This window comes from Hypanus sabinus, chromosome 9 (assembly GCF_030144855.1).
Source record: "Hypanus sabinus isolate sHypSab1 chromosome 9, sHypSab1.hap1, whole genome shotgun sequence".
Lineage (NCBI taxonomy): Eukaryota > Metazoa > Chordata > Chondrichthyes > Myliobatiformes > Dasyatidae > Hypanus > Hypanus sabinus.
Window position 1 is genome coordinate 162,306,353 of NC_082714.1, and position 27,766 is coordinate 162,334,118.

At 45.6% G+C, this 27,766-nt stretch overlaps 1 protein-coding gene across 7 annotated transcripts in view; it reads right to left on the minus strand.

Annotated features, from left to right (window-relative positions):
• Window positions 1–27,766, minus strand: part of LOC132399988 (syntaphilin-like) — a 62,792-nt gene that overhangs the window by 9,779 nt on the left and 25,247 nt on the right. For 5 of the 7 annotated variants that reach the window (XM_059980999.1, XM_059981000.1, XM_059981001.1 and 2 more), the window contains 4 exons: window positions 15,541–15,666; window positions 7,537–7,607; window positions 2,972–3,181; window positions 1,117–1,266 (listed from right to left, as the gene is read on the minus strand). In XM_059980999.1, coding sequence (XP_059836982.1) covers window positions 1,117–1,266; window positions 2,972–3,181; window positions 7,537–7,577 — 401 coding nt within the window. In that variant the 5' untranslated portion in view covers window positions 7,578–7,607; window positions 15,541–15,666. Of the gene's footprint in view, window positions 1–1,116; window positions 1,267–2,971; window positions 3,182–7,536; window positions 7,608–15,540; window positions 15,667–25,853; window positions 25,938–27,766 lie in introns of those variants that run through there. The other 2 variants (XM_059981003.1, XM_059981005.1) reach the window with 2 other exon arrangements.

The following is a 27,766-nucleotide window of genomic DNA, read 5'->3' on the forward strand; positions in this document are numbered from 1 at the left end:
TTCAGGAGCCTGGTAGCTGAAGGTAATAACTGTTCCTAAACCTGATGGTTTGGGTCCGAAGGCTCATGCTTCTAGGCACTTATGACTCTCCGTGTAAAAAATCTACCCTTGACATCTCCTCTACTCTTTCCTCCAATCTCCTTAAAGGATATATCCTCGACCAAGGCTGCCCAGGGAGAAAGGCTCTTATGAACTTCATTGAAGTCATCTCTCATCCTCCTTCACTCCAAACAGAAAAGCCCTAATTCTCTCAACCTATCCACATAAGACATGCTCTCCAATCCGGGCAGCACCCTGCTAAATCTCCTCTGCACCTTCTGTAAAGCTTCTACATCCTTCCTACAATGAGGTGACCAGATGGAACATAATGCTCCAAGTGTGGTCTAACCAGAGTTTTATAGAGATGTAACATTTCTCTCACACTTCTTTAACTCAATCCTCCAATTAATGAAGGCCAACACAATATACAGTACTGTGCAAAAGTCTTAGGCACATATGTATATATAGCTAGAGTGCCTAAGACTTTTGCACAGTACAGCACTGTAGTATTTTTATGAATTTCATTGTACTGCTGCCACAAAAAAAGCAAATTTTATAACATCTGTGAGTGATGATAAACCTAATTCTGATATGGAGTCACTATTGTGGGCTGAGAGTGGGAAGGGGGCAGGGAGAGGGGAGGGAGTGGGAAGCACCAAAGAGACATTCCTTAATGCTCAATAAACTAATTGTTTGGAATCTTATGACCTTGCCTGGTGTATCAGGGTTGGGTGTACCTGCACCCATGCCATCCCACCCCTAGCATTCTTTCTCTGCCTCCTGACCCACACGCCACCCTTGCCATTCCCAACATCCTTTGCAAAACCAGATCTACAAACTCACTCTTCACTCCATGTTGACAAATACAGTACTGCACAAAAGTACACACACACACTCCCTCCCCCACCCCCCCCAAGACTTTTGCACAATACTATATGGCTTCTAAACAACCCTATCAATTTGCTTGGCAACTTTGGATGTGGACCCAAGATCCCTCTGTTCCTCTACAATGCTAAGGATCCTGCCATTAGCCATGTGTTCCAGGATGTGTCCCAGCTGTGGCCCTCCAAACAGTACCTCTCATCCAGCCTCTCCTCTGTCTCTTTCAGCTTTGCCCTCAGGTGTCGGATGCAGACCTCCTTTTGCTGTAGTGGTGTCAGGTACTGCTCCGGGCTTGGGGGTTTGATGCCGTGATTCTCACTGCAGGATGAATACTTACTGGATCGTCTGCCAGGGGAGTTCAGAAAAAAAACTGTGAGATCGGGAAGCAGGCTGCAAAGGTTTTAAAAAAGAGATTCTGCTGATGCAGGAAATCCAGGACCACACACACAAAATGCTGGAGGAACTCAGCAGGTCAGGGAGCAGCCATGGAGAGGAACAAGCAGCTGACCTTTCAAGCCGAGACCATTCTGCAGGACTGGAAAAGGTGGAAGAAGCTGGAAGGTGACAGGTGAGATTAGGTGAGGGGAAAGTGGGTGAGGACAGCAGGGAGAATGAAGTGCGAAGCTGGGAGGTGAAATGTGGAAGAAGTAAAGGGCTGAAGATAAAGGAATCTGATAGAAGAGGGCAGTCGTTCTTTCCTGTAACATTTACTTTCCATATTAGGGCACCACAGTAGCAGAATGATGCTATTACATCTTGGGGTGTCACGAGTTCGGAGATCACCCCCGGCATCATCTGTAAGGAGTTTGTATGTCCTCCCTGTGGAATGTGTGGGTTTTCTCCCGGTGAGCCAGTTTCCTCCCATCCAAAAACAAGTACTGGTTAGTAGGTTAACTGGTAATTGTAAATTGTCCCATGATTAGGCTCGGGTTAAATCGGGAGATTTCTGCACTGTATCCCAAGTAAATAAATGAATGAAAGAACAAATGTTTCCAAGAACTCACCCCAGATTCTTTCACTCAGCTACACATGAGAAATAAGTTCCAGCAGCCAATTAACTTACTGACCCCTATAACTGCCTATCAATCAGCCTCTTATCCAGGGTCATTTGGTTGGCCCAGGTTCTCAGGGCCTCCTCCTCCGAGGTAAGGCTGCTGGCATCGGACCTCAGCACTCTCCTAGGAAAGACCTTCAGGTTGGGTCGTTGGGTGATATGGTCAGTGTGGATGCCCTGGTCCCAAAGGGTGACCTGCTGGGGGCCTGGGCCCGCAGGCAGTTCCCTTGTGCCCAGTGATGGCCCAGGCCAGGCTGAGAAGCTGAGACCTTCTAATGGACAGTCCATCCCAAAGGGCAGGGAGTGGTGGGAGGGGGCAGGTGCCACCTCAATGCCCTTGAGGTCACCCACTCGCTTATTCAGTTTGATGCAGGTGGAGCTATGGGTCAAGGACTTTGAATTGTAAGTTCAAAGATGCAGCAAGATTAGGCCACCACGGTAATGTAGTGGTCAGCACAATGCTTTTACAGCTCGGGGTGTCAGGCGTTCGGAGTTCAATTCCAGCATCCTCTGTAAGCAAGTTTGTGTGTTCTCCCTGTGATTATGTAGGGTTCCTTTGGGTGCTCTGGTTTCCTCGCAAGTTCTAAAGATGTACAGGTTAGGGTTAGTGAGTTGTGGGCTTGCTATGTTGGTGCCAAACAGGGCAGTTCACCTGCTGAGTTCATGGCGACACATGGTCTGCTTCGAGCAAGATCATCAGACTCTGTTGGACACGGACACAAACAATGCATTTCACTGTATGTTTCAACGTACATGTGACAAATAAAGCTAATCTCTTACAGTCCGATCAGAATCCCTCAGTGGGATTTGACTTGATTCTGAATCGAGAACTACAGAAGTGCCCAGGAGATATGGCAGCTGCCTATCTGCGCACCAGCTGCAGCCTATGCAATGCATTTATTGCGTCTGCTTTGACCCATACCTGCAGAAAGCAGCTGCATGGGTGGTGGGTGAACTGCCCTGTTGGAGGGGTTGAGCGGTGCCCCTCCCGCTTACCTGGGTGTGGGGCTGCTGTCACTGCCCTTGTAGGAACCGGAGTTGCTGCTGCTGCTGAGGGAAGATGCGGTGCAGGCGTCTCGTGGGCCAACAGGCGGGGAGCTGCGTCTGGAGGGCCGGAGCAGGGGCTGTGTCTCGTGCGGCGCCGACGCAGGGGCCAACGCCGCCTTAAACAGGGAGGAGAAGCCTCTTCTTCCGTGGAGGCCCCGACTGGATGTAGGGGAGAGACGACCATCAGAAGATTTAGATTTAGAGATACAGCATGGTAACAGGTCCTTCTGGGCCACTGCCAACCACACCCATGTGACCAATTAACCTCCTAACCCGTACATCAGTGGACAGCAGGAGGAAACCCAAGCAGACATGGAGACAGCGGTGGGAAATGAACCCGGGTCACTGGTGCTGTAGTAGTGTTACGTTAACTGTACATTACTGTTTCGCCTCAAACTTGCAGCTTACACAAAAATACCACAAAATACTGGGTGCAACTTGATACATCGGAGTTCAGAGTTCAATTCCAGCGTCCTCTGTCTGGAGTCTGTGCCTCCTCTCCGTGGAATGTGTGGGTTTGCTTCGGCTGCACTGGTTTCCTCCCACAGTCCAAAGATGTACTGGCTGGTAGGATAATTGCTCATTGTAAATTGTCCCATGATTAGGCTAGGGTTGAATAAGGGGTTGCTGGGGGCGGCCTACTCCACTCAATATCTCTAAATAAAAAATTAAATAAGCTGAACCAAAACTCACCAACCTTATTTTATTTAGAGCTACAGCACAGTAACAGGCCCTTCTGGCCCAATTACAGCCATGTGGCCAATGAACCTATCCACCCGTACGTCCTTGGACTGTGGGAGGAAACCGTAGCACCCAGAGGAAACTCACATGGACATGGAGAGAAATTACACTGTAGAAGTGTTACACTAACTGCTACACCCCAAACTTGCAGATTACACAAAAATAACACAAAATGATTCATAGAGTTATGAGCCCTTCGGCACAACCCGTCCATGCAACAAGATGCCCATGTTTGGCCAATATACCTCTAAACCTTTCTGTTGTAAGGGAAAGAACAGTGAGGACTAAATAACTAGTAAACATTGATATGGATTGTGTTACTATGGTAACAGGAAACCACTGACAAAACCTCGAGGTAGAGACATGAAATGAAGCCATTGAGATTGTCCCAACAAGCTGCATCTTCACCTGGTATGGGAGCAGCCGAGCATCAGACTAACACTCCCTACAGAGGACTGAGAGAAAAGCAGAGGATTATAGGGGTCTCTCTACCATCCACTGGGGACAGTTATCAGGAGCACTGCATATGCAGGGCCCTTAGTGTTATCAAGGATCCTACCCAACCATCCAACATCCTCTTTGACTTTCTACCATCAAGCAAGAGACCATGATGCATAAAGATAAACTGGTTCAAGATGGTAAAGAGCTTCTTCCCCCAGCAGGCTTCAGATCTCCCTACCTCATCGCATCTGAAGTGTCACCAAATAATTTGTACTGTATCCTATAGTATTTACCTAATGACTTAACTTTGTTTATCTATGAGCAATTCATTTGTAGATTTATTTCTTTCTTTATCATGAGCACATCAAAACATACAGTGAAATGCATTGTTTGCATTAACAATGTAAGGATGTGTTGGGAACAACCCACAAGTGTTACCACCCACTCTGGCACCAACAGAGTATGTCCACAGAACATCACAGAATACAACAAGCAACAAAACAATGTCCTTTCCACCCTCCCACCCACGCTATACAGTCCTGTGCAAGGTCACAGCTTTGTCTCCTACACTTCAAGGAATAAGGTCCTAGCCTGCCCAACCTCTTTGTATAATTCAGGCCTTTGAGTACTGGCAAAATTCTCACAAATCTTTGCACCCTTTTCAGCTTAATAACCTCTTTCCTATAACTGCACACAATACCCCAAGTGTAGCCTCACCAATATTTTTTACAACTGCAAAACATATAGTCGGTAACCTGACTGATGAAAGCCAATGGGTCAGACAATGAGGTGACCAGAATGGAACACAATATTCTAAGTGCGGTTTAATGTTATGATTGTCATGGAAGATTTCAACATGCAAGTCAATTGGGAAAATCAGATTGGTAATTGATTTCAAGAAAGCGAGTTTGTTGAATGCCTACGAGATGGCTTTTTTGAGCAGTTTGTCATTATGCCCTTTTCTCACTGTTACCATCAGGTAGGAGGTACAGAAGCCTTAAGACACACACTCAGCGATTCAGTAACAGCTTCTTCCCCTCTGCCATCCAATTCCTAAATGGACATTGAAGCTTTGGACACTTCCTCACTTTTTAAAAAATATACAGTATTTCTGTTTTTGCACATTTTTTAAAAATCTATTCAATATATGTAATTGATTTACTTGTTTATTTATTATTATTTTTCTCTGCTAGATTATATATTGCATTGAGCTGCTGCTGCTCAAATAGTACAACAGTGGCTGACAAGGGAAGTCAAAGCTAATGTGAAAGCAAAAGAGAGGGCATACAACAAAGCAAAAATTAGCAGAAAGACAGTGGATTGGGAAGCTTTTAAAAATCTATAGAGAACAATGAAAAGAATCAATAGGAGGGAAAAGATTAAACATGAAAATAAACTAGCAAAGAATATCAAAGGGGATAGTAAAAACTTTTTCAAGTACGTACAAAATAAAAGGGAGATAAGAGTGGATATAGGACTGGTAGAAAATGAGACCTAAGAAATAATGGCAGGAAACAAGGAGATGGCAGATGAACTATACGAGTATTTTGCATCTGTTTTCACTGTGGAAAACACTAGCAGTGAGCCAGATGTCGATAGGTGTGAGGGAAAAGAAGTGAGTGCAGTTACTATTACAAGGGAGAAGGTGCTCAAAAAGCTGAAAGACCTAAGGGTACATAAGTCACTCGAACCAGATGAACTACATGCTAGGGTTCTGAAAGAGGTCACGGTAGAGATTGTGGAGGCGTTATTAATGATCTTTCAAAAACCATTGGATTCTGGCAAGCTGCCAGAGGACTGGAAAATTTCAATTATCACTCTACTCTTCAGGAAAAGAGGGAGGCAACAGAATGAAAATTATGGACCAGTTAGCCTGACCTCAATGGTTGGAAAGATGTTGGAGTCAATTGCTAAGGATGAGGTTATGGACTACTTGGTGACACAGGACAAGGTCAACCTGGTTTCCTTAGAGAAAATCTTGCCTGACAAACCTGTTGGAATTCTTTGAGGAGATTACAAGTAGGATTGATAAAGGGGATGCAGTGGATATTGGACTTTCAGAAGGCCTAGGACAAGGTGCCACACATGAGACTGCTTATTAAGTTAAGACCCCATGGTATTACTGGAAAGTTACTGGCACGGTTAGACCATTGGCTGATTGGTAGAAGGCAGCAAGTGGGAATAAAAGGATCCTTGTCTGGTTGGTTGCCAGTGACTAGTGGTGTTCTGCAGGGGTCAGTGTTGGGACTGCTTCTTTTTATGCTGTATATAAATTACTTAGCTGATGGAATAGATAGTTTTGTGGCCAAGTTTGCAGATGAGATGAAGATTGAAGGAGGGGCAGGTAGTGTTGAGGAAACAGCTGGGCTGCAGAAGGACTTAGACAGATTAGCAGAATGGGCAAGAAAGTGGCAAATGAAATACAATGTTGGAAAACGCATGGTCATGCACTTTGGTAGTAGAAATAAATGTGTGGACTATTTTCTAAACAGAGTGAAAATCCAAAAACATGAGATGCAGAGGGACTTGGGAGTCCTTGTGCAGAACACCCTGAAGGTTAACTTGCAGGTTGAGTCTGTGGTTCATTTCAAGAGGTCTGGAATACAACAGGAAGGACATGATGCTGAGGCCTTTCAAGGCACTGGTGAGCTTCACCATGAGTATTGTGAAGAGTTTTGGGTTCCTTATCTAAGAAAAGATGTGCTGGCATTGAAAAGGGGTCAGAGGAGGTTCACAAGGATGATTCCAGGAATGAAAGGGTTATCATATGAGGAACATTTGATGGCTCTAGGTCTGTACTCGATGGAATTTAGAAGGATGAGGGAGGATCTCATTGAAACCTTTTGAATGTTGAAAGGCCTCAGCAGAGTAGACGTGGAAAGGATATTTCCCATGGTGGGAGAGTCTAGGACAAGAGGACGCGCCCTCAGGTGTATTTAAGGCAGAGCTTGATAGATTCATGATTGGACACGGCATTAAAGGTTATGGGAAGAAGGCTGGAGAGTGGGGCTGAGAAGGGAAAAAAAAATCAGCCATTATTGAATGGTGGAGCAGACTCAATGGGCCAAATTACCTAATTCTACTCCTATGTCTTATGGTCGAACCAGGGTTTTATTACCTCGTGGTTTTTGAACTTAATCCCCCAACTAATGAAGGCCAGCACATCATATGCCTTCTTGACCACTCTATCAACTTGCTCAGCAACTTTGAAGGGTCTACAGATGTGGACCCCAAGATCCTTCTGAACCTCCTTCACGATCTCCATCAGTCAACTGTAGATTGTCCACTTCACTGAGACCATTGCAAGCAGTACCAGTGGTGGTCTTGCCTACCTCCGTGGTGCTGAAGGTCTTCTGCTTCCTGATCCTGACATGGGGGTCACTGTCGGGAACCACCAGACAACCTGGAAAAGCAAGATATCCACAGTGAAAATCCTCCTTGAGCCACAGCCAGAGGTCTCCTAGGGTTACCAGCCCTGGATATCTCTCATCATCACCTGATCTCTTGCCTCTAATCGTCCCCTCTCTTTTCCTTCTCAATGTACAGCCGATATCTCACCCTCACAGTGCCTGATCTTCTCACAAAGTTCTAGGCAACAGTACGTTAGCTGCTCCAAGAACCATTACAGCTTCATGTTGGGTGAGATTAGAACTAGAGGTCATTGGTTAAGGGTGAAAGATGAAATATTTAAGGGAATCTTCTTTGCTCAGAGAGAGGTGAGAATGTGGAACGAGCTGCCAGTAGAAGTGGTGGATGCGGGTTCAACTGCAACATTTAGCAGATGACTGGACAATTACATAGGGGTTGTGGAGGGTTATGGGCCAGGTGCAGGTGGATGGAACTAGGCAGAATAACAATTCAGCATAGAATAGCTGGGCCAAGGGGCCTGTTTCTGCAATGTAGTGCTCCATGGGAAATGGGTGAACCCTGGGATGGAAGTCCCACTCACTTAAGGATGGCGAAGCATCTTCCATAGCCTCTCCTTTCCAGACGTAGTGACTGTTGCAAGACTACGGCTAGGCTTGCCATGCAGGAGGTCACTCGCATATGGCGTCTCCTACACTACTGCCATAGTAATGCCTTCAGGTGGCATGCCTGTTATTACTGAGTTTGCTATGACATGGCGTGACCGAGAGTATATAACTGGGGGGCATCAGTTTGGTTGGCAGCCAGCCTATGAGAAGGACAACTCCAATTCCAAACCTGGGCAGATGGGACTCATTAGGCTTGGCAGGCAGCCTGTCTAAGAGAAGGAAAACTCTAATACTCAACCTACAGCCTTGTGTTCGTTGCAATCGCCGCAGCTCACTGTGCCATTGTGGAATGTCCCCTGGGCTAAAGAGTGGAATCGGTCCATGCACATATCCTCACTATAAACCTATGCAGTGCAGGCGTGAAGAGAAACCTCATACAGCGACAAGAAGGGGTGCCTCTACAGTCACCAACGATTGTGCTGTCGCTCCTGAGGACTCTTCTTCCCTCCTGATCTTCACAAGCAAAGATCCAGCCATCATCAGTGCTCTATGACTATGCTGGTTTTCTAGCTTCAGCATGAGTGAGACTAGAACAGATAGATTAGGGATATTTAAGAGACTTTTCCTTTAAATGCTGCTGAAATCTTTGGATTGAAGCTTTGTACAGCTATATCCGGGAGAAAAGATGTTGAAAAGATTTGTAAAGATTTGACAGGACTGTGAGCTTCAGCCAAATGCAAAGACTACATTGCCTGGGACTGCTTTGTTTCAATCAGTGGGATGTTTAATCAAGATGTAGAAAACCCTTCATTAGTCAGGGGATTGAGTTCAAGAGTTCAATGTTGCAGCTCTATAAATCTCTGGTTAGACCATACTTAGAATATTGTGTTTAATTCTGGCCACTTCACTTTTTTAGGAAGGATGGTAGGGGGAAATTTACTATGTTTTATGAAAATAGGTTGAGCTGTTCTCTTTCGAGTGAAGGAGGACGAGGTGTGACTTGATATTGGTGTACATAACTACATTAGAGTGGACAGCCAGAGGCATTTTCCCTCAGCAACAATGGCTCATACCAGAGTGGAGGCAATGTCAGAGGTAAGAGTTTTTCTAACACAGACAGTGATGGGTACGTGGAATGTTCTGCTTGGGATGATGGAATAGGCAAATACATCGGGACATTTGTCAAAGATAGGCTATTGAATGATAGCAAACTGAGGGCTCTGTAGGAGGGAAAGGTTAGATTAATCCTAGAATAGTTTATCGAGTCGGCTCATTATGGGCCAAAAGACCTGTACTGTACTGTGCTGTACTGTTCCATGTTCTAAAACTGAGAGGCCAAAATAGGATGAATAGGAGGACCCAGTACCCCTAGCAGGGAGGATAATAAGCGGGGCAGAGACTGAATGTGATTAACAAAAGTTTTTGAGGATTGCAATAGGAGCATCTGCAGCTCACTGCCGGAATTAGAAGCCAAAACCCTCAATATATTAAAAGAGTACCTGGGTATGCACCTGATGTTTCCTCATCTACACAACGAAGGGGAGATGGAAACAATGATTAAATTACACAGCTTCTCTTATCTTATTGCACAAGAGATTCTGAAGATGGTGGAAATCCAGACTCGATGTTTCAGGCCTAGTGCCTCCATCAGGACCCCTTCAGGGATGGTGCTAGAACCAGATACATTAGGGTAATTTAGATAGGATCATGGATGAAAGAAAATGGACGGCTATGGGTTGTGCAGAAGGGAGGAATTATATTAATCATGAATTAGATTTACATATTGTACGTTGGCATCAGGAATTCTGTTGAAGGGTCTTCACTGAAACATTTGACTTTTTATCCATTCCCTAGATATTGCATAACCTGTTGAGTTCCTCCAGAATTTTGTGTGTAGTTTCAATAATTCAGCAGGTCCTGACTTATTGTCCACTTTCAGTTCAGGTACCTTGGAATGTATCGCTGTGTTTAAGACATTAATGCTGTTTTGGTTCTCGGCCTGAAACGTCAACTTTTGTTCATTTCCATAGATGCTGCCTGACCTGTCATGTTCCTCCAGCATTTTGTGTGCGTTGCTTTGGATTTCCAACATCTGCAAACTTTCTCCTGTTTAATGCTGTTTTGTTTGGCTGTATTCATGACAAATAAACTTTAACTATTATGTCCGTATAGACAAAACTCTGATGCTGTACTGAACTGACAGTAATCACTGTATTTTATATACTTAGAGACACAGCATGGTAACAGGCCTTTTGGCCCAACGGACCCATGCCATCCAATTACACCTCCGTGACCAATCAACCTACTAACCTATACATCTTTAGAATGTGGGAGGGAACTGGAGCACCTAGAGGAAACCCACGTGGCCACAGGGAGAATGTATAATAAATTCCTTATAGAGTCAGGTCACTGGCATTATCATAGCAATATACTAACCACTACACTAGCATGCCCCCACCCCACCAAGTATAGTTTAAGAGCAATACCAATCAAAAACAAATTTCTCAACATGTGCCAGTGATATTAAAACCTGATTCTGGAATAGAACACATTCCTCCTTAAGAATTTCAAGCATCATCTCCTGTCAGCGTGATTGGCAGATGATAGATACTAAACAGCTAACACAGCATCTTGTTGTTTCCAGGGTAACGGTAACACTTAATCATTCAGACAGGTCACTCAAATAGCAGCATATAATTTTTTCCCACTGATAAATCATTTCCACCTCCTTTTGGTCATGTTGGGTTAAACTGGTCGCTTCATAAATACATTTCTCCAGAACAGCAAACACGGTGCTATTCAGTAAAATCAATTCAGAATCTTCACTACCATCCACTTTACATTGAGTCCCATCTACAATCTCAACTCCACCATGGACCATTAGTCTCAAGCCCCACTGCGAACAAGGAGGGCTGGGCATGGGGCCAGCAACCGCATCCAGCAAAAGCCCTGTGCTACGGTAACACCAACAGAAGCTCCAAAGACCTCATCCCTGAGGGAGGAAAGATACACCAAGAAGATGGGCTACACCGGAGTACAACATGAAAGACTGGCCCAGGACAGGGACCCTGAAGAGGTAACATCAGGGATGATAGGCCATCTGCAGACTCAGAATTCAAGGAGGACCCTTTAGAACAGAGACGAGGAGGGATTTCTTCAGGCAGCTTGATAAATCTGTGGAATTCATTGCCAAAGACGCTGTAAAGGTCAAGTTATTGGATATATTTAAAGTGGAGGTTGATAGGTTCTTGATTAGTCGGGGTGTCAAAAGTTATGGGGACAAAGAAGGAGAATGGGGTTGAGATGGAAAATAAATTGGACATGATTGAATGGTAGAGCAGAATTGATGGGCCAAATGGCCTAATTCTACTCCTATGACTTATAGGCTACTGAAGAATGATGACAAGCAATACAGGACGGTAAGCCTGAAATCACCATGGAAAGTACCATAGAAATATCGTTCAGAAGTCACACAGCTTAGTATGGCAACTGCTCTGCCTATCACAAGGCCAGTATCCCATCCCCTATATCTGTCTACATTTCTCACTACCTCAGGAAAGCAGCCAACGCAGTCAAAGACCGCACCCATCTTGAAAGCATGTACCACCAGGCTCAAGGACAGCTTCTACCCCACTGTTATCAGACTCCTGAACATGTGTCTTGTATGATACAGAACTCTTGATCTCTCAGTCTACCCCATCATGGTCCTTGCTCCTTACTTGCCTACCTGCACTGCATTTCTCAGTAACAGTAACACCATACTTTGCATTCAGTTCTTATTTTTACTTTTGTACAATTGCAATATACTTATGTTTGAAATGATCTGTCTCGATGGCATGCAAGCAAAGATTTTCACTGTATCTCAGGACGTGTGATAATAATGAACAGATTACTGTCCACGGGGTATTTATTTAGAGATACGGCACAGAGCTGGCCATTCCAGCCCACCGCCCAGCACCCTGGCCTAATCACAAGACAATTTACAATTAACCTACCAACCGGTACATCTTTGGAAAATGGGAGGAAACCGGAGCACCCAGAGGAAACCCATGCAATCACAGAGAAGTCATACAAACTCCTTACAGATGGCTTTGGAAATGAACTCTGAACTCTACCCTGAGCAGTAACAACACCGCACTAACTGCTACCCCACTGTAGCACACACCCCACGAATGGGTGATCAATGGTGGCCCCACTGACAGCATCACCTGCTTACAGGATAGATATCGTTAAGATTGAAAAAGTTCTGAGGAAATTTACAGTGTAAAGCCCTGGTTCGCATGGTTGATATTTTTCTCTGTTATGCTTTTCTGTTCTCTGTGCAAGTTTGGGTTACTGTTGAAGATAAGAGATAGGAGAATTGTGTGCCATCCATTCAGGATGAACGGATTCAGGGGCGATTTCTCTGGTGACAGACACTAAGGTTGGGCTTGGGGCTTTTGATGAGGGAGAAGAGAGAAGACACCATAGAGAAGTTGGAGGAGTCAACCTGGAGAGAGGCCGGCATTTGATGAAGCCCAGGGAGATCGAAGGAAGATCGGCGAAGGGGAAACTGTGAGCTCCAACTTGTGCACATTAGACTGTTTCATTTAAAATGGGCCTTTTTCTTTACTAACCCTTTTGTCAAATTAAGAATTATAAAGCTAAATTGTTTAATTGTATGTGGTCTACTGTCTGTTATTTTGTAGCACTGATTTGTAACAGGGTAACCAATCACGCAGCATCCACACAAACAGGGGGATTTGGGGGGCTGGTACTTCAATCTCCCAAGTTTGGTGGGGCCGGAGGGTGTCTTCTCTGCACTTACACAAGGTTGTTGCTAGGACTTGAGTTATGGGGAAAGGTTGAATAGGTTGGAACCTAGAAAGTAGAAGGTTGAGGGGAGATTTGATAGAGGTATACAACATTATGCGGGGAATAGATAGTGTAAATGCAAGCTGGCATTTTCCACTGAGGTTGGGTGAGACTAGAATTAGATCTCATTGGTTAAGGATGAAAGATGAAATGTTTAAGGAGACCCTGATGGGGAAACTCTTCACTCAGATGGTGGTGTGAGTGTTGAATGATCTGCCAGTGTAAGTGGTGGATGTGGGTTCGATTTCAATATTTAAGAGAACTTTGGGTAGGCACAAGGATGGGAGGGATATGGAGGGCAAGGTTACAAGTGTATGTTGATAGGACTAGGCAAATTAACAGCTTGGTACAGACTAGTTGGGCCGAACAATCTGCTTCTGTGCTGTAGTGCTCTGCCTGGAAGAACAAACGAAGGCAGAGTGATAATATAGTGATTAGCATAATGCTACTACAGAGTCAGTGACCTGGGTTCAATTCCTGCCACTGATTAAGTATTTTTGAAGTTCAATGTCATAATGGGGGGGTGGGAGGAGTCCTGTAGAAAGATCCTGCAGAAAATGTTCTACCAGTGACCAGATAATTTGTCCACATGCACACAAATTGTTGCTGGGGATCTCAGCAAGCCAGGCAGCATCTGTGGAATCTGACGGTTCATTAGGCCATAAGATATAGAAGCAGAGGTAGGCCAATTGGCCCACTGAGTCTGCTCTGCCATTCAGCTCCCTCGCCACTGAGGTCCCATTACAGCTGGTGACACGTGTTGATATCTGACAAGACATTCAAAGTACTGTAACCCTTCCCCATTCAGGTGCATTAGTTTATGGGTACTAGGGGCAGCGCAGTAGTGTGGGGGTGGGCGTAACGCTTTACAGTGCCAGCTGTAAGATCAACTACAGCCACTGTCTGTAAGGAGTTTGTACATTCTCCCCATCACTTTGTGGGTTGTCTGCAGGTGCTTCAGTTTCCTCCCACAGTCTAAAGACGTACAGCTCAGTAGGTTAATTAATCATATGGGTGTGATTGGGGGGCACAGGGTCATTGGGCCAGAAGGTCCGGTTACTGTGTTGTATCTCTAATTTAAATAAACAATGGAAGTGGTTTATTCAAAGGCAACACGAGTGAATCTGCAGATGCTGGAAATAAATAAAAAACACAAAATGCTGGCAGAATTCAGCAGGCCAGATAGCATCTCTGGGAGGAGGTAGAGACGACGTTTCGGGCTGAAACCCTTCATCAGGAGTGGTCGAGAGGGGATAAGAAGTGGGGGGAGAGATGAAGTAGAGAGCTGGGAAGTGATAGGCTGGAGGGAAATGGGCTAGGGAGAAAGTAGAGAATTATGGGAAATAAAAGGGAAAGATAGGTAGGGCTGGGGGAGAGATTATAGTGAGGGGGGAAAAAAAAGAGAACCAGACTAAAATTATAGATAGGGATGGAGTAAGGGGAGGGCAGGGGTATCAATGGAGGTCTGTGAGTTTTATGTTCATGTCGGCAGGTAGGAGGCTACCTAGGCGGGAGATAAGGTATTGCTCCATTGACCTGCGTGTGGCCTCATCTTGACGGTAGAGAAGGCCATGGACAGACATATCAGAGTGGGAGTGGTCTGTGGAATTGAAGTGTGTGGCCACAGGGAGATCCCGCCACTGCTGGAGGACTGAGCGCTGGTGTTCGGCGAAACGGTCTCCCAGACTCCTGGATCCGGTGCTCCTGATGTGGCCATTTATACACTGGGGAGACCCACCGCAGACTGGGAGACCGTTTCGCCGAACACCGGCGCTTGGTCCTCCAGTAGTGACGGGATCTCCCTGTGGCACACACTTCAATTCCACAGACCACTCCCACTCCGATATGTCTGTCCATGGCCTCCTCTACCGTCAAGATGAGGCCACACGCAGGTTGATGGAGCAATACCTTATCTTCCGCCTAGGTAGCCTCCTACCTACCGACATGAACATTCAACTCACAGACCTTCGTTGATACCCCTGCCCCCCCTTACCCCATCCCTATCTATAATTTTAGTCTGGTTCTCTTTTTCCCCCCTCACTATAATCTCCCCCCAGCCCTACCTTTTTTTCTCTTTTATTTCCCATAATGCTTCCCCCTAGCCTATCACTTCCCAACTCTCTACTTCATCCCTCCCCCCACTTCTTATCCCCTCTGCACCATCCCATGTTACTTCACTCCTGATGAAGGGTTTCGGCCCGAAATGCCGTCACTACCTCCTCTCATAGATGCTGTCCGGCCTGCTGAGTTCTGCCAGCATTTTGTGTTTTTTATGGAAGTAGTTTCAATAGTTATCTTCAAAGTAGAATTAGATAAATATTTTAAAAGGAACAATGTAAGGTTTTGTGGGAAAAGAATGGGGCAAATCAGATCTTATCAAGGAACTATCACAGGATCAATAGGCTGACTAGTTTCTTTCAGTGATGTTTGGTTATACAAGAAGAAACTACACCTGGACAAACCTGTTAACCATTTACTGAGGAATGGTGAAGCATTAACTCATCGTACCAAGGCTTGTGCTTTTCTCCAGACTTCAGTCCCTCATCCTGGGCTGGCACAGACAACCCACTGCCCTCATGGTCTTCAGTCACCGTGTTCAGTCTGGAATTCGATCCAGGGACACCAATGTCTCTCCTGTAAAGAAAGTACAGCTTCAGCTTCTCAGGCAGTTGGCCGGCACCAATCATTACAAAGGCATCAGGGCGAGTGGGCGCAGGAAGACTCCAGTCTGCAGACTGCAACTGGTGAGACTCAGACAGCCGTCACCTGCCACCAGACCTACAGTTTATCACCAGTCAACCGTACACACATATACAGCTAAACAGAACATCGTTCCTCTGGGGCCAAGATGTACATATAGTCACACACAGCACATAGTTACAATACAGTGCATACAGTCACAAAATGATATCAGCACAAGTCCATGTGTGGCATGACCTGGAGAGTGACAGGTTGACATAAAGTATGAGGTACATGATTATGTGGGACAGTATATTGTCACTGACACTATCATAATGAAACAAGCAGTCATATAAATACATAAAACAGCGGCAATAAAAGATGAAAAGTGACCAGTGCAGGATGAGAGTGTGTCTGTGAGTTGAGGAATGGAGGGATGGGAGTGACAGGGGGTCGGCAGGGTATTCAGACAGGGTGAATGTGTTGGGTGGGTGGCCATTGGCTAGACGTTCAGAATAATTGTTAGTACAATCCATCAGGCCAGTGTGACTGCAGCCAGATAAAGTGAATATTGTCACACACGAATGAAGCTTTGGTCTTTGTCAATCACACTTAGTTTGCAGTTTCAGGGATGGCTTTTGTGGAGTACAGCCAGAAACCAGAGAAAAAAGCAGTCCAGTTTGTGATGATCAGTCAGTCAGTGCCTCAGAGCAATTATCCCATTTAATACTCTGATTGTTGACCTTCATCGCTCCACACACACTGCTTCAGAGATTCCACACGGAGGAGTGATGGGGAAAGTGGAACCAGTCTGGGTCACAGCAGAAACATAAACATAAGGGTGGGCGCAGTAACGCAGTGGCTGCACAACGCTTTACAACACTAGCTGTAAAATCTGGGTTGAATTCCTCTCGCTGTCTGTGATGAGTTTGTACTTTTTCCCCTGTGACCATGTGGGTTCCCTCTGGGTTTTCTCCCACATTTGAAAGATGCACAGGTTAGGGTTAGTATGTTGCGGGTACGCTATGTTGGTTTTCGAAACATGGTAACACTGGCAGGCCAATCCTTGCTGCTTTGATTTCACGTAAACAGTATATTTCACTGTAGGTTTCAAAGCAGATGTGATAAATAAAGCCAATCTTTTCAATATCTTTAAAAGATGTTAAGAGCTGCTGACAATCTGGGGATGATTTTATACTGTCGGAAGATCTGGAACAATACATCATTGTTCAAATATAAATGCCAGCTCATTTCAGATGGAAATGAGGCATTTGTTTTCCTCTCTTGGGGAGCAGATCTTCAAAAAACTTTCTGCAGAGGGCGTAGTAGCAGAGTCTGTGGCCTCTGCTACAGGAAAGGGGTTTACAAGTATACGGGACCAAAAAGTTGAATTTACAGTCTAACTATTAAATGATAAAGCAGTCTGAGGGGCCAAGGAGCATTCCTGCTTCTAATTTGGACATTCATATAACATTGCCCATCAGTGCTGAAAATTAGCTTTACATTCACATGTACATCGAAACATATAGTGAAATACATCAGCTACGTCAGCCACTGACACCGTCTGAGGATTGTGCTAGGGACAGACCACAAGTGTCGCCATGTTTCTGGCGCCAGCATTGACTCCGTGGCTCTTTTATTAGATGCCTCCCGTACCTAATAAGGTGGCCACGAAGTGAATGTTTGTGGCCTTCTGCTGCTGCAGCCCATCCACTTCAAGGTCCAACATGTGTGTTCAGAGATACTCTGCTGCTCATTACTGTTGTAATGCGTGGTTATTTGAGTTACTGTCAGCTTGAACCAGTCTGGCCATTTTCCTCTGACCTTTCTCATTAACAAAGCATTTTTGCTCACAGAACTGACACTCCACTGGATGTTTTGTTTTTCTCATCACCCTCTGTAAATTCTAGTGACTATTGTGTGCAAAAATCCCAGGAGATCAGCAGTTTCTGAAATACTCAAACCACCCTGTCTAGCACTAACAATCAATCCTCAGTCAAAGTCACTTGGATCACATTTTTTCCCTATTCTGATGTTTGGTCTGAACAACTGAACCTCTTGACGATGCCTGTATGCTTTTAAGCATTGAGTTCCTTCCACGTGATTGGCTGATTAGATATTTGTATTAAGCAGCAGGCGTGCAGGTGTACCTAATAAAGTGGCCACAGAGTGTACTTCTCTGTCACTTTAGCATGGTCACCGTCATGGAGTTTTACAGTTCTGTGGGCGTTTTCTTATTCCAAACACCCGGGCCTTTCACCATGTCAACAGCTGGTGTCACTGGGGATGTTTTCACTGGGTGTTCATTTCTAGCTCTTTTGGTGGGAAGACATGCTGTCCTCCGGATGTGACAGAAAAGGCAGGACTTCAGAAGTTGGGCGTTGAAAGATCAGCTTTATTTGACACAGGTAGATTGACCCACACAGTGAAATGCATCATTCACATCAACGACCAGTACAGTACAAGGATGTGCTGGGGGGCAGCTCACAAGCGCCTCCATGCTTCCAGTACCAACACAGAATACACTCAACTTACCCGTACGTCTTTGGAATGTAGGAGGATATCAGATCACCCGGACGTACAAACTCCTGGTGGGAATTGAACCTGGATCTTACAGCTGGCACTATAAACCATTACGCTCACCCCCATACTAATGGGCTGCCCTTAAACTGATGCATCTGCAAGGGGTAGGTTTATAGTACTTTGAAAGTCTTGATCAGATACCACCACTTATGTCACCAGCTGTAGCAGGACCTCCGTGGCAAAGGGTGCGTCACCTGAACCATCAGATTCCACAGATGCTGCCTGACTTAGACTCATAGTCATAGTAAAGTATAGCACAGAAACTGGCCATTCCGCCCATCTAGTCAATGCTGAGCCATTTAAACAATCTATACCCATTGATCTGCACCAGGACCATAGCCCTCCATACCCCTACAATCCATATGTTGAAATTGAGCATACATGCACCACCTGTACTGGCAGCTCATTCCACGCTCTCACAATCCCTGAGTGACAAAGTGCCTCCTCATTCACCCCTTAAACTTTTCACCTTTAACTCTTAAGCCATGACCTCTTGGTGAAGTCCCACCCAAAGTCAGTGAAATATGCCTGCTTGCATTTACCTTATCTATACCCTTCATAAGTGTATATACTTCTATCAAATCTCCTCTCAATTTTCTATGTTCCAGGGAATAAAGTCCTAACCTATTCAACCATTCCCTATAACTCAGGTTCTCCAGTCCTGGCAACATTCTTGTAAATTTTTTCTGTACTCTTATAGAAGAAGAGGGCCTTTAAAGATGGCAATCAGTTGGAGCTTAAAAGAGTTCAGAAGGAACTCAGAGTACAGATCAGGGGGGCAAAGGAGCAGTATAGGAGGAAGCTAGAACAAAAGCATGAAGGAGGTGTGGGACGGGATGAAGATCATCACCGGATGCGGTGCAAAGCGGGGGGCAAACATAAGTGGAGATGTGGAGAAAGCGAACCAGCTGAATAACTTCTTCAATAGGTTCGATAGCACAATCTCATCCTCACCGCAGAACTCCACACCAGGCTTGTCTCTCTACTCGTCCTCCCTCTCACTTCCCTCACAGGAAAATAGCCACTCACAGGAGACCTTACCCACGCCCAAGATTACGGCTGCACAGGTGAAAGGTCAACTGAGGAAGATCTGTACCAGCAAGGCGGCTGGACCGGATGGAGTATCCCCACGATTACTGAGGGCCTGTGCATCTGAGCTGGGAGAACCCCTTCAGCGCATCTTCAACATGAGCCTGGAGCAGAGAAGGGTACCCAGACAGTGGAAAACATCCTGTATTGTCCCGGTACCGAAGAAACCACAACCAAGGGAGATGAATGACTTCAGACCTGTTGCTTTGACGTTGCACGTGATGAAGACCATGGAGCGGCTGATAATACAGAATCTGAGGCCACAAACCAGGCACGCCCGGGATCCTCTTCAGTTTGCGTATCAGGAGAAGGTGGGAGTGGAGGATGCTATCACGTACTTGCTGCACAAATCCCTCTCTCACCTGGACAGGTTCAGTGGTGCTGTGAGGATTACATTCCTGGACTTCTCTAGTGCCTTTAACACCATCCAGCCCAGGATCTTAAGGCACAAACTAACAGAGATGGGAGTGGACTCACACACGGTGGCTTGGATAACGGACTACTTGACAGACAGACCTCAGTATGTGCGGTTGGGAGACTGTAGGTCTGACACGGTGGTCAGCAGCACAGGAGCGCCGCAGGGGACCATGCTCTCTCTGGTCCTGTTCACCCTGTACACATCAGACGTCCAATATAACTCGGAGTCCTGCCATGTGCAGAAGTTCACTGATGACGCGGCCATAGTGGGGTGTGTCAGGAATGGTCAGGAGGAAGAGTATAGGAAACTGATACAGGACTTTGTGATATGGTGCAACTCAAACTACCTGCGTCTCAATATCACCAAGGAGATGGTGGTGGACTTTAGGAGATCTAGGCCTCATATGGAGCCAGTGATCATTAATGGAGAATGTGTGGAGCAGGTTAAGACCTATAAGTATCTGGGAGTGCAGTTAGATGAGAAGCTAGACTGGACTGCCAACACAGATGCCCTGTGCAGGAAAGCACAGAGTCGACTGTACTTCCTCAGAAGGCTGGCGTCATTCAATGTTTGTAGTGAGATGCTGAAGATGTTCTATCGGTCAGTTGTGGAGAGCGCCCTCTTCTTTGTGGTGGCGTGCTGGGGAGGCAGCATTAAGAAGAGGGACGCCTCACGTCTTAATAAGCTGGTAAGGAAGGCGGGCTCTGTCGTGGGCACAGAACTGGACAGTATGACATCGGTGGCAGAGTGGAGGGCGCTGAGTAGGCTACGGTCAATCATGGAAAACCCTGAACATCCTCTGCACAGCACCATCCAGAGACAGAGAAGCAGCTTCAGCAGCAGGTTGCTGTCAATGCAATGCTCCTCAGACAGGATGAAGAGATCATTACTCCCCAACGCCATTCGGCTTTACAATTCAACCACCAGGGGCAAGATATGTTAAAGTGCCGGGGTTAGGACTGAACTTAAGTTACCACTCAATGCACTTTAGTGAACTATTTAAGAACTTTTTAAAAGCTATTTATTAATGCTTTTTGGGAGGGTGATTTTAGATGCATATCATATTTCTACTGATTTAAATACTGTATATTATTAGTTTTGCTACAATAAGTGTATGGGACACTGGAAAAAATGTTGAATTTCTCCTTGGGGATGAATAAAGTATCTATCTATCTACCTATCTATTTCCTCAGTGGTTTGATTGGGGCACAACTGCGCAAGCACGTAGACGTCAGCTAGTGAGAACAGTGAGAAGAGTTTAAAAGGAGACAACTTTATAGAGTGGAGTGTAAGAGTAGAGTGGAAGGAGACAGAGTAGGAAGGCTTTGGCTCAACGGGGCTTCGGCGGTAACGGGTTGAGGAGAGGTAGGTTATCTGTACAGAATACGGACAGGAAGTGTGTGCGTGAGGCAGGTGTTCTGTGCTCGGTGTCAGACGTGGGATGTCTGGGAGACTGCCAGCCTCCCAGACGGCCACACCTGCGCCAGGTGCATCAAGCTGTAGCTCCTTAGGGACCTCGTTAGGGAACTGGAGACACAGCTTTTTGACCGTCATCTGGTCAGGGAGAGTGAGGAGGTGACAGCAGGTAGTCACACTGGGGCCTCAAGAGACAGATAAGTGGGTATCAGTCAGGAGAGGGAAGTGCAGCAGTCAGATGCCAGAGAGTACCCCTGTGGTTGTAACCCTCGACAATAAGTACTCCTGCTTGAGTACTGTTGGGGAGGACGGCCTACCTGGGGGAAGCAAGAGTGGCCACACCTCTGACACAGAGTCCGGCCCCGTGCTCAGAAGGGTAGGGAAAGAATGGCAGCAGTGATAGGGGACTCTCTAGTTTGGGGGTCAGACAGGCAATTCTGTGGACACAGGAAAGAAGCATGGATGGTAGTTTGCCTTCCAGGTGCCAGGGTCCAGGATGTTTCTGATCGCATCCAAGGTATCCTGAAGTGGGAAGGAGAACAGCCAGAGATCGTGGTACACATTGGTACCAACAACATAGGTAGGAAAAGGAAGGAGGTCCTGAAAGCAGACTACAGGGAGTTAGGAAGGAAGTTGAGAAGCAGAACCACAAAGGTAGTAATCTTGGGATTACTGCCTGTACCATGTGATGGACAGTACAGGTATAGAGTGAGGTGGTATATGTGACTGAGGGATTGGAGCAGGGGGCAGGGATTCAGATTTCTGGATCATTGGGATCTCTTTTGGGGCAGGAGTGACCCGTACAAAAAGGACGGATTGCAATTGAATCTGAGGGGGGGCCAATATCCTGGCAGGGGGGTTTGCTAAGGCTATTGGGGAGAGTTTAAACTTGGATTGCTGAGGGGTGGGAACCAAACTGAAGAGACGGAGGAAGAGGTGTTTGGCTCACAAATAGAGAAAGCTTGTAGACAGTGCGAGAGGGAGGATAGGCAGGTAATAGAGAAGGATCGTGCTCAGACCGATGTTTTGAGATGTGTCTATTTTAATGCAAGGAGTGTTGTGAACAAAGTGGATGAGCTTAGAGTGTGGATCAGTACTTGGGGCTATGATGTTCTGGATGGCTCAGGGGCAGGAATGATTACTTCAAGTGCCATGCTTTAGATATTTCAGAAAGGACAAGGTGGGTGGCAAAACAGCTGGGGGCATAGCACTGTTGTTCAGAGATAGTGTCACAGCTGCAGAAAACGAGGAAGTTATGGAGGGATTGTCTACGGAGTCTCTGTGGGTGGAAGTTAGGAACAGGAAGAGGTCATTAACGCTGCTGGGTGTATTTTATAGACCACCCAATAGTAACAGGGATATTGAGGAGCAGATATAGAGACAGATTCTGGAAAGGTGTAATAATAACAGGGTTGTTGTGGTAGGAGATTTTAATTTCCTAAATATCAATTGTCATGTCCCTACAGCGAGAGGTTTAGATAGGGTGGGGTTTGTTAGGTGTATTCAGGAAGGTTTCTTGACACAGTATGTAGATAAGCCTACAAGAGGAGAGGCTGTACTTGATCTGGTATTGGGAAATGAACCTGGTGAGGTGTCAGGTCTCTCAGTGGGAGAGGGATTGGAACAACTTAGGGAAGCATTTAACCGGAGTAAGGGGAAACATCAAGCTATCAGGCAGGACCATGAAAGCATAAATTGGAAACAGGTGTTCTCAGGGAAAAGTATGGAAGAAATGTGGCAAATGTTCAGGCGATATTTGCGTGGAGTTCTGCAAAGGTACGTTCCAATGAGACAAGGAAAGGATGGGAAGGTACATGAACTGTGGTGTAGAAAGGCTTTTGTAAATCGTCAAGAAGAAAAGAAGAGCTTACAAAAGGTTCAAAAAACTCAGATAGAGATCTAGAGGATTATAAGGCTAGAAGGAAGGAGCTTATGAATGAAATTAGCCAGAAGAGCCAGAAGGGGCCATGAGAAAGCCTTGGCAGACAGGATTAAGGAAAACCCCAAGGCATTCTACAAGTATGTGAAGAGCAAGAGGATAAGACACGAGAGAATAGGACAAATCAAGAGTGACAGTGGAAAAGCGTTTATGGAACTGGAGGAGCTAGCAGAGGTACTTAATGAGTACTTTGCTTCAGTATTCACTATGGAAAAGGGTCTTGGCGATTGTAGGGATAACTTGCAGCAGACCGAAAAGCTTGAGCATGTAGATATTAAGGAAGAGGATGTGCTGAAGCTTTTGTAAAGCATCAAGTTGGGTAAGTTACCAGGACCAGATGAGAAATACCCCAGGCTATGTTGGAGGCAAGAAAAGAAATTGCCACAGGGAGATCTCGCCACTGCTGCAGGACTGAGCGCCGGTGTTCGGCGAAACGGTCTCCCAGTCTGCGGCGGGTTTCCCCAATGTATAAATGGCCACATCAGGAGCACCGGATCCAGGAGTCTGGGAGACCGTTTCGCCGAACTTTCCTAACTTGTCTGTTCCTATCCCTCTCCAGTGCTATGGTAAAGGAGATAGAATTGTGATCACTATTCCTCACTCTATTCCTATACTCACTGTCGTGTGGCACAGGCAGTACTACTGTAGGTGGTGAGTGAGGAGATTGCTGAGCCTCTGGTGATGATCTTTGCATCATCAATGGGGACGGGAGAGGTTCCGGAGGATTGGAGGGTTGTGGATGTTGTTCCCTTATTCAAGAAAGGGAGTAGAGATAGCCCAGGAAATTATAGACCTATGAGTCTTACTTCAGTGGTTGGTAAGTTGATGGAGAAGATCCTGAGAGGCAAGATTTATGAATATTTGGAGAGGCATAACATGATTAGGAAGAGTCAGCATGGCTTTGTCAAAGGCAGGTCATGCCTTACAAGCCTGACAGAATTTTTTGAAGATGTGACTGAACAGTGATGAAGGTAAAGCAGTAGATGTAGTGCATATGGATTTCAGCAAGCCATTTGACAAGGTACCCCATGCAAAGCTTACTGAGAAAGGAAGGAGGCATGGGATCCAAGGGGACATTGCTTTTGGATCCAGAACTGGCTTGCCCACAGAAGGCAAAGACTGGTTGTAGATGAGTCATATTCTGCATGGAGGTCAGTCACCAATGGAGTGCCTCAGGGATCTGTTCTGGGACCCCTTCTCTTCGTAATTTTTATAAATGACCTAGACAAGGAAGTGGAAGGATGGGTTAGTAAATTTGTTGATGGCACAAAGGTTGGGAGTGTTGTGGATAGTGTGGAGGGCTGTCAGAGGTTACAGTGGGACATCGATAGGATGCAAAACTGGGCTGAGTAGTGGCAGATGGAGTTCAATCCAGATAAGTGTGAGGTGGTTCATTTTGGTAGGTCAAATGTGATGACAGAAAATAGTATAAATGGTAAGACTCTTGGCAGTGTGGAGGATCAGAGGGATCTTGGGGTCCGAGTCCATAGGGCACTCAAAGCTGCTGTGCAGGTTGACTCTGTGGTTAAGAAGGCATACGGCACATTGGCCTTCATCAATCTTGGGACTGAGTTTAAGAGCCAAGAGGCAATGTTGCAGCTATATAGGACCTCCATGTGACTCCACTTGGGAGTACTGCGCTCAGTTCTGGTCACCTCACTACAGGAAGGATGTGGAAACTATAGAAAGGGTGCAGAGGAGATTTACAGGGATGTTGCCTGGATTGGAGAGCATGCCTTATGAGAATAGGTTGAGTGAACTTGGCCTTTTCTCCTTGGAGTGACAGAGGATGAGGGGTGACCTGATAGAGCTTTATAAGATGATGAGAGGCATTGATCGTGCGGATAGTCAGAGGCTTTCTCCCAGGGCTGAAATGGCTAGCACAAGAGGGCACAGTTTTAAGGTGCTTTGAAGTAGGTGCAGAAGAGCTACCAGGGGTAAGTTTTTTTTACTCAGAAAGTGATGAGTGCGTGAAATGGGCTGCCGGCGATGCTGATGGAGGCGGATACGATAGGGTCTTTTAAGAGACTCCTGGACAGGTACATGGAGCTCAGAAAAACAGTGGGCTATGGGTAACCCTATGTCATTTCTAAGGTAAGGGCATGTTTGGCACAGCTTTGTGGACTAAAGAGTCTGTATTGTGCTGAAGGTTTTCTATGTTTCTATGTTTCTTTCAACTTTATTTACATCTTTCCTATAGGTAGATGACCAAAACTGCGCAGTACTGTAAATTAGGCCTCACCAATATCTTACACAGCTTCAACATGATATCCCATCTCATGCACTCAATACTTTGATTTATGAAGGCCAATATGCCAAAAGCTTTCTTTGTAATCCTATCAGCCTGTGATGCTACTTTCAATGAATTATGGACCTGTATCCTGGATCCCTTTGTTCTACCACACTCTGACCAACTTGCTGAGATGCCCAGCATTTTGTGTGTAGGTGAATTGATTGCCTGGTCATTGGTAGAATGCTTTCTACAGGATCTTTCTACCGGATTCGCCCCCCCCCCCCCCCCCCCACCACCCCACCTTCCATTATAACATTGAACTTCAAAGATACTTCATTGACTGTGAAGAATTTTGGATTCATAGCAACATAGAAAATAGGTGCAGGAGGAGGCCATTTGGCCCTTCGAGCCTGTACCGCCATTCAGTATGATCATGGCTGATCATCCAACTCAGAACCCTGTACCTGCTTTCTCTCCAGACCCTTTGATCCCTTCTCCAGATTCCTGACATTGTAAAGGACGCTACAGAATTGCATGTCTTCCTTTTCTGCAAACACAAAACAAATCATTCCTTGGTTCCTAGTTCTACCAGACCACCTTAGCAACAGCTAACTGGTGCATTTAATGGTTGCTATGGGGATAAATGGAGTTTGCAACAACTGTGAGCAATGTTTAACAGACAATTCCAGAATACACAGGGCGTCCAGACAAGAGAAATTGCTTCTTTAGATTTGAAATCAGATTAAAGGCCCTATCGAGGTTTGTGAGATTTTGAAGAATCACTAGACATTCAGATATTGGTGCAGTGGGGGGAGGGAGGGAAAAATGTCTAAAAAAGATTAAAAATTAAAAACACAGCAGATTCTGCAAATGCTGGAAATCCAGAGTAACACACACAAAATGCTGGAGGATTCTGTGGACACAGAAAAGAAACACAGATGGTGGTTTGCCTCCCAGGTGCCAAGGTCTGGGGTGTTTCTGATCACGTCCACGATATCTTAAGTGGGAAGGTGAACAGCCAGAGGTCATGGTACATATTGGTACCAATGACATAGGTAGGAAAAGGGAGGGGGTCCTGAAAACAGACTACAGGGAGTTAGGAAGGAAGTTGAGAAGCAGGACCTCGAAGGTAGTAATCTTGGGATTACTGCCTGTGCCACACGACAGTGAGTATAGGAATAGAGTGAGGAATAGTGATCACAATTCTATCTCCTTTACCATAGCACTGGAGAGGGATAGGAACAGGCAAGTTAGGAAAGTCTTTAATTGTAGTAAGGGGAAATATAAAGCTATCAGGCAGGAACTTGGAAGCATAAATTGGGAACAGATGTTCTCAGGGAAATGTACAGAAGAAATGTGGCAGATGTTCAGAGAATATTTGTGTGGGTTCTGCATAGGTATGTTCCAATGAGATAGGGAATGAATGGTAGGGTACAGGAACTGTGGTGTACAAAGACTGTTGAAAAGCTAGTCAAGAAGAAAAGCTTATGGATCAAAAAGCTCGGTAACGATAGAGATCTAATAGATTAAAATGGTTGTAGGAAGGAACTTAAGAATGAAATTAAAAGAGCCAGAAGGGGCCATGTGAAGGCTTTGGCGAGCAGGATTAAAGAAAACCCCAAGGCATTCTACGAGTAAGTAAAGAGCAAAGAGGATAAGACGTGAGAGAATAGGACCAATCAAGTGTGACAGTGAAAAAGTGTGTATGGAACCAGAGGAGATAGCAGAGATACTTAATGGATACTTTGTTTCAGTATTCACTACAGAAAATTGGCAATTGTAGGGATGAGTTACAGTGGATTTAAAAAATTGAGCATATAGACATTAAGAAAGAGGAGGTGCAGGAGCTTTTGGAAAGCATCAAGTTGGATACGTCTCCAGGACCAGATAAGATGTACCCCAGGCTACTGTGAGAGGCAAGGGAGGAGACTGTAGGGGAGGGGTAGCCTGGAGGTCAGTGACTAGTGCAGTGCCACAAGGATTTGTCCTGGAACCCCTGCTCTTTGTGTTTTTTATAAATGACCTGGGTAAAAAGGCAGAAGGATGGGTGAGTAAGTTTGTGGATGACACGAAGATTGGAGGAGTTGTGGATGGAGCTGCAGGTTGTCGAAGGTTACAAGAGGATATAGACAGGATGCAGAGTTGGGCAGAAAAGTGGAGATGGAATTCAATCCAGTTAAGTGTCAGGTGATGCATTTTGGAAGGACAAACCACAAGGCTGAGTACAGGATTAATGGTCAGTTACTTAAAAAAGTGTGGATGAACAGAGGGACATTGGGGTTCAAATCCATACACCCCTCAAGGTCGCTACACAGGTTGATAGGATAGTTAAGGCCTATGGGATGCTAGGCTTCATTAATAGGGGGGGTTGAGTTCA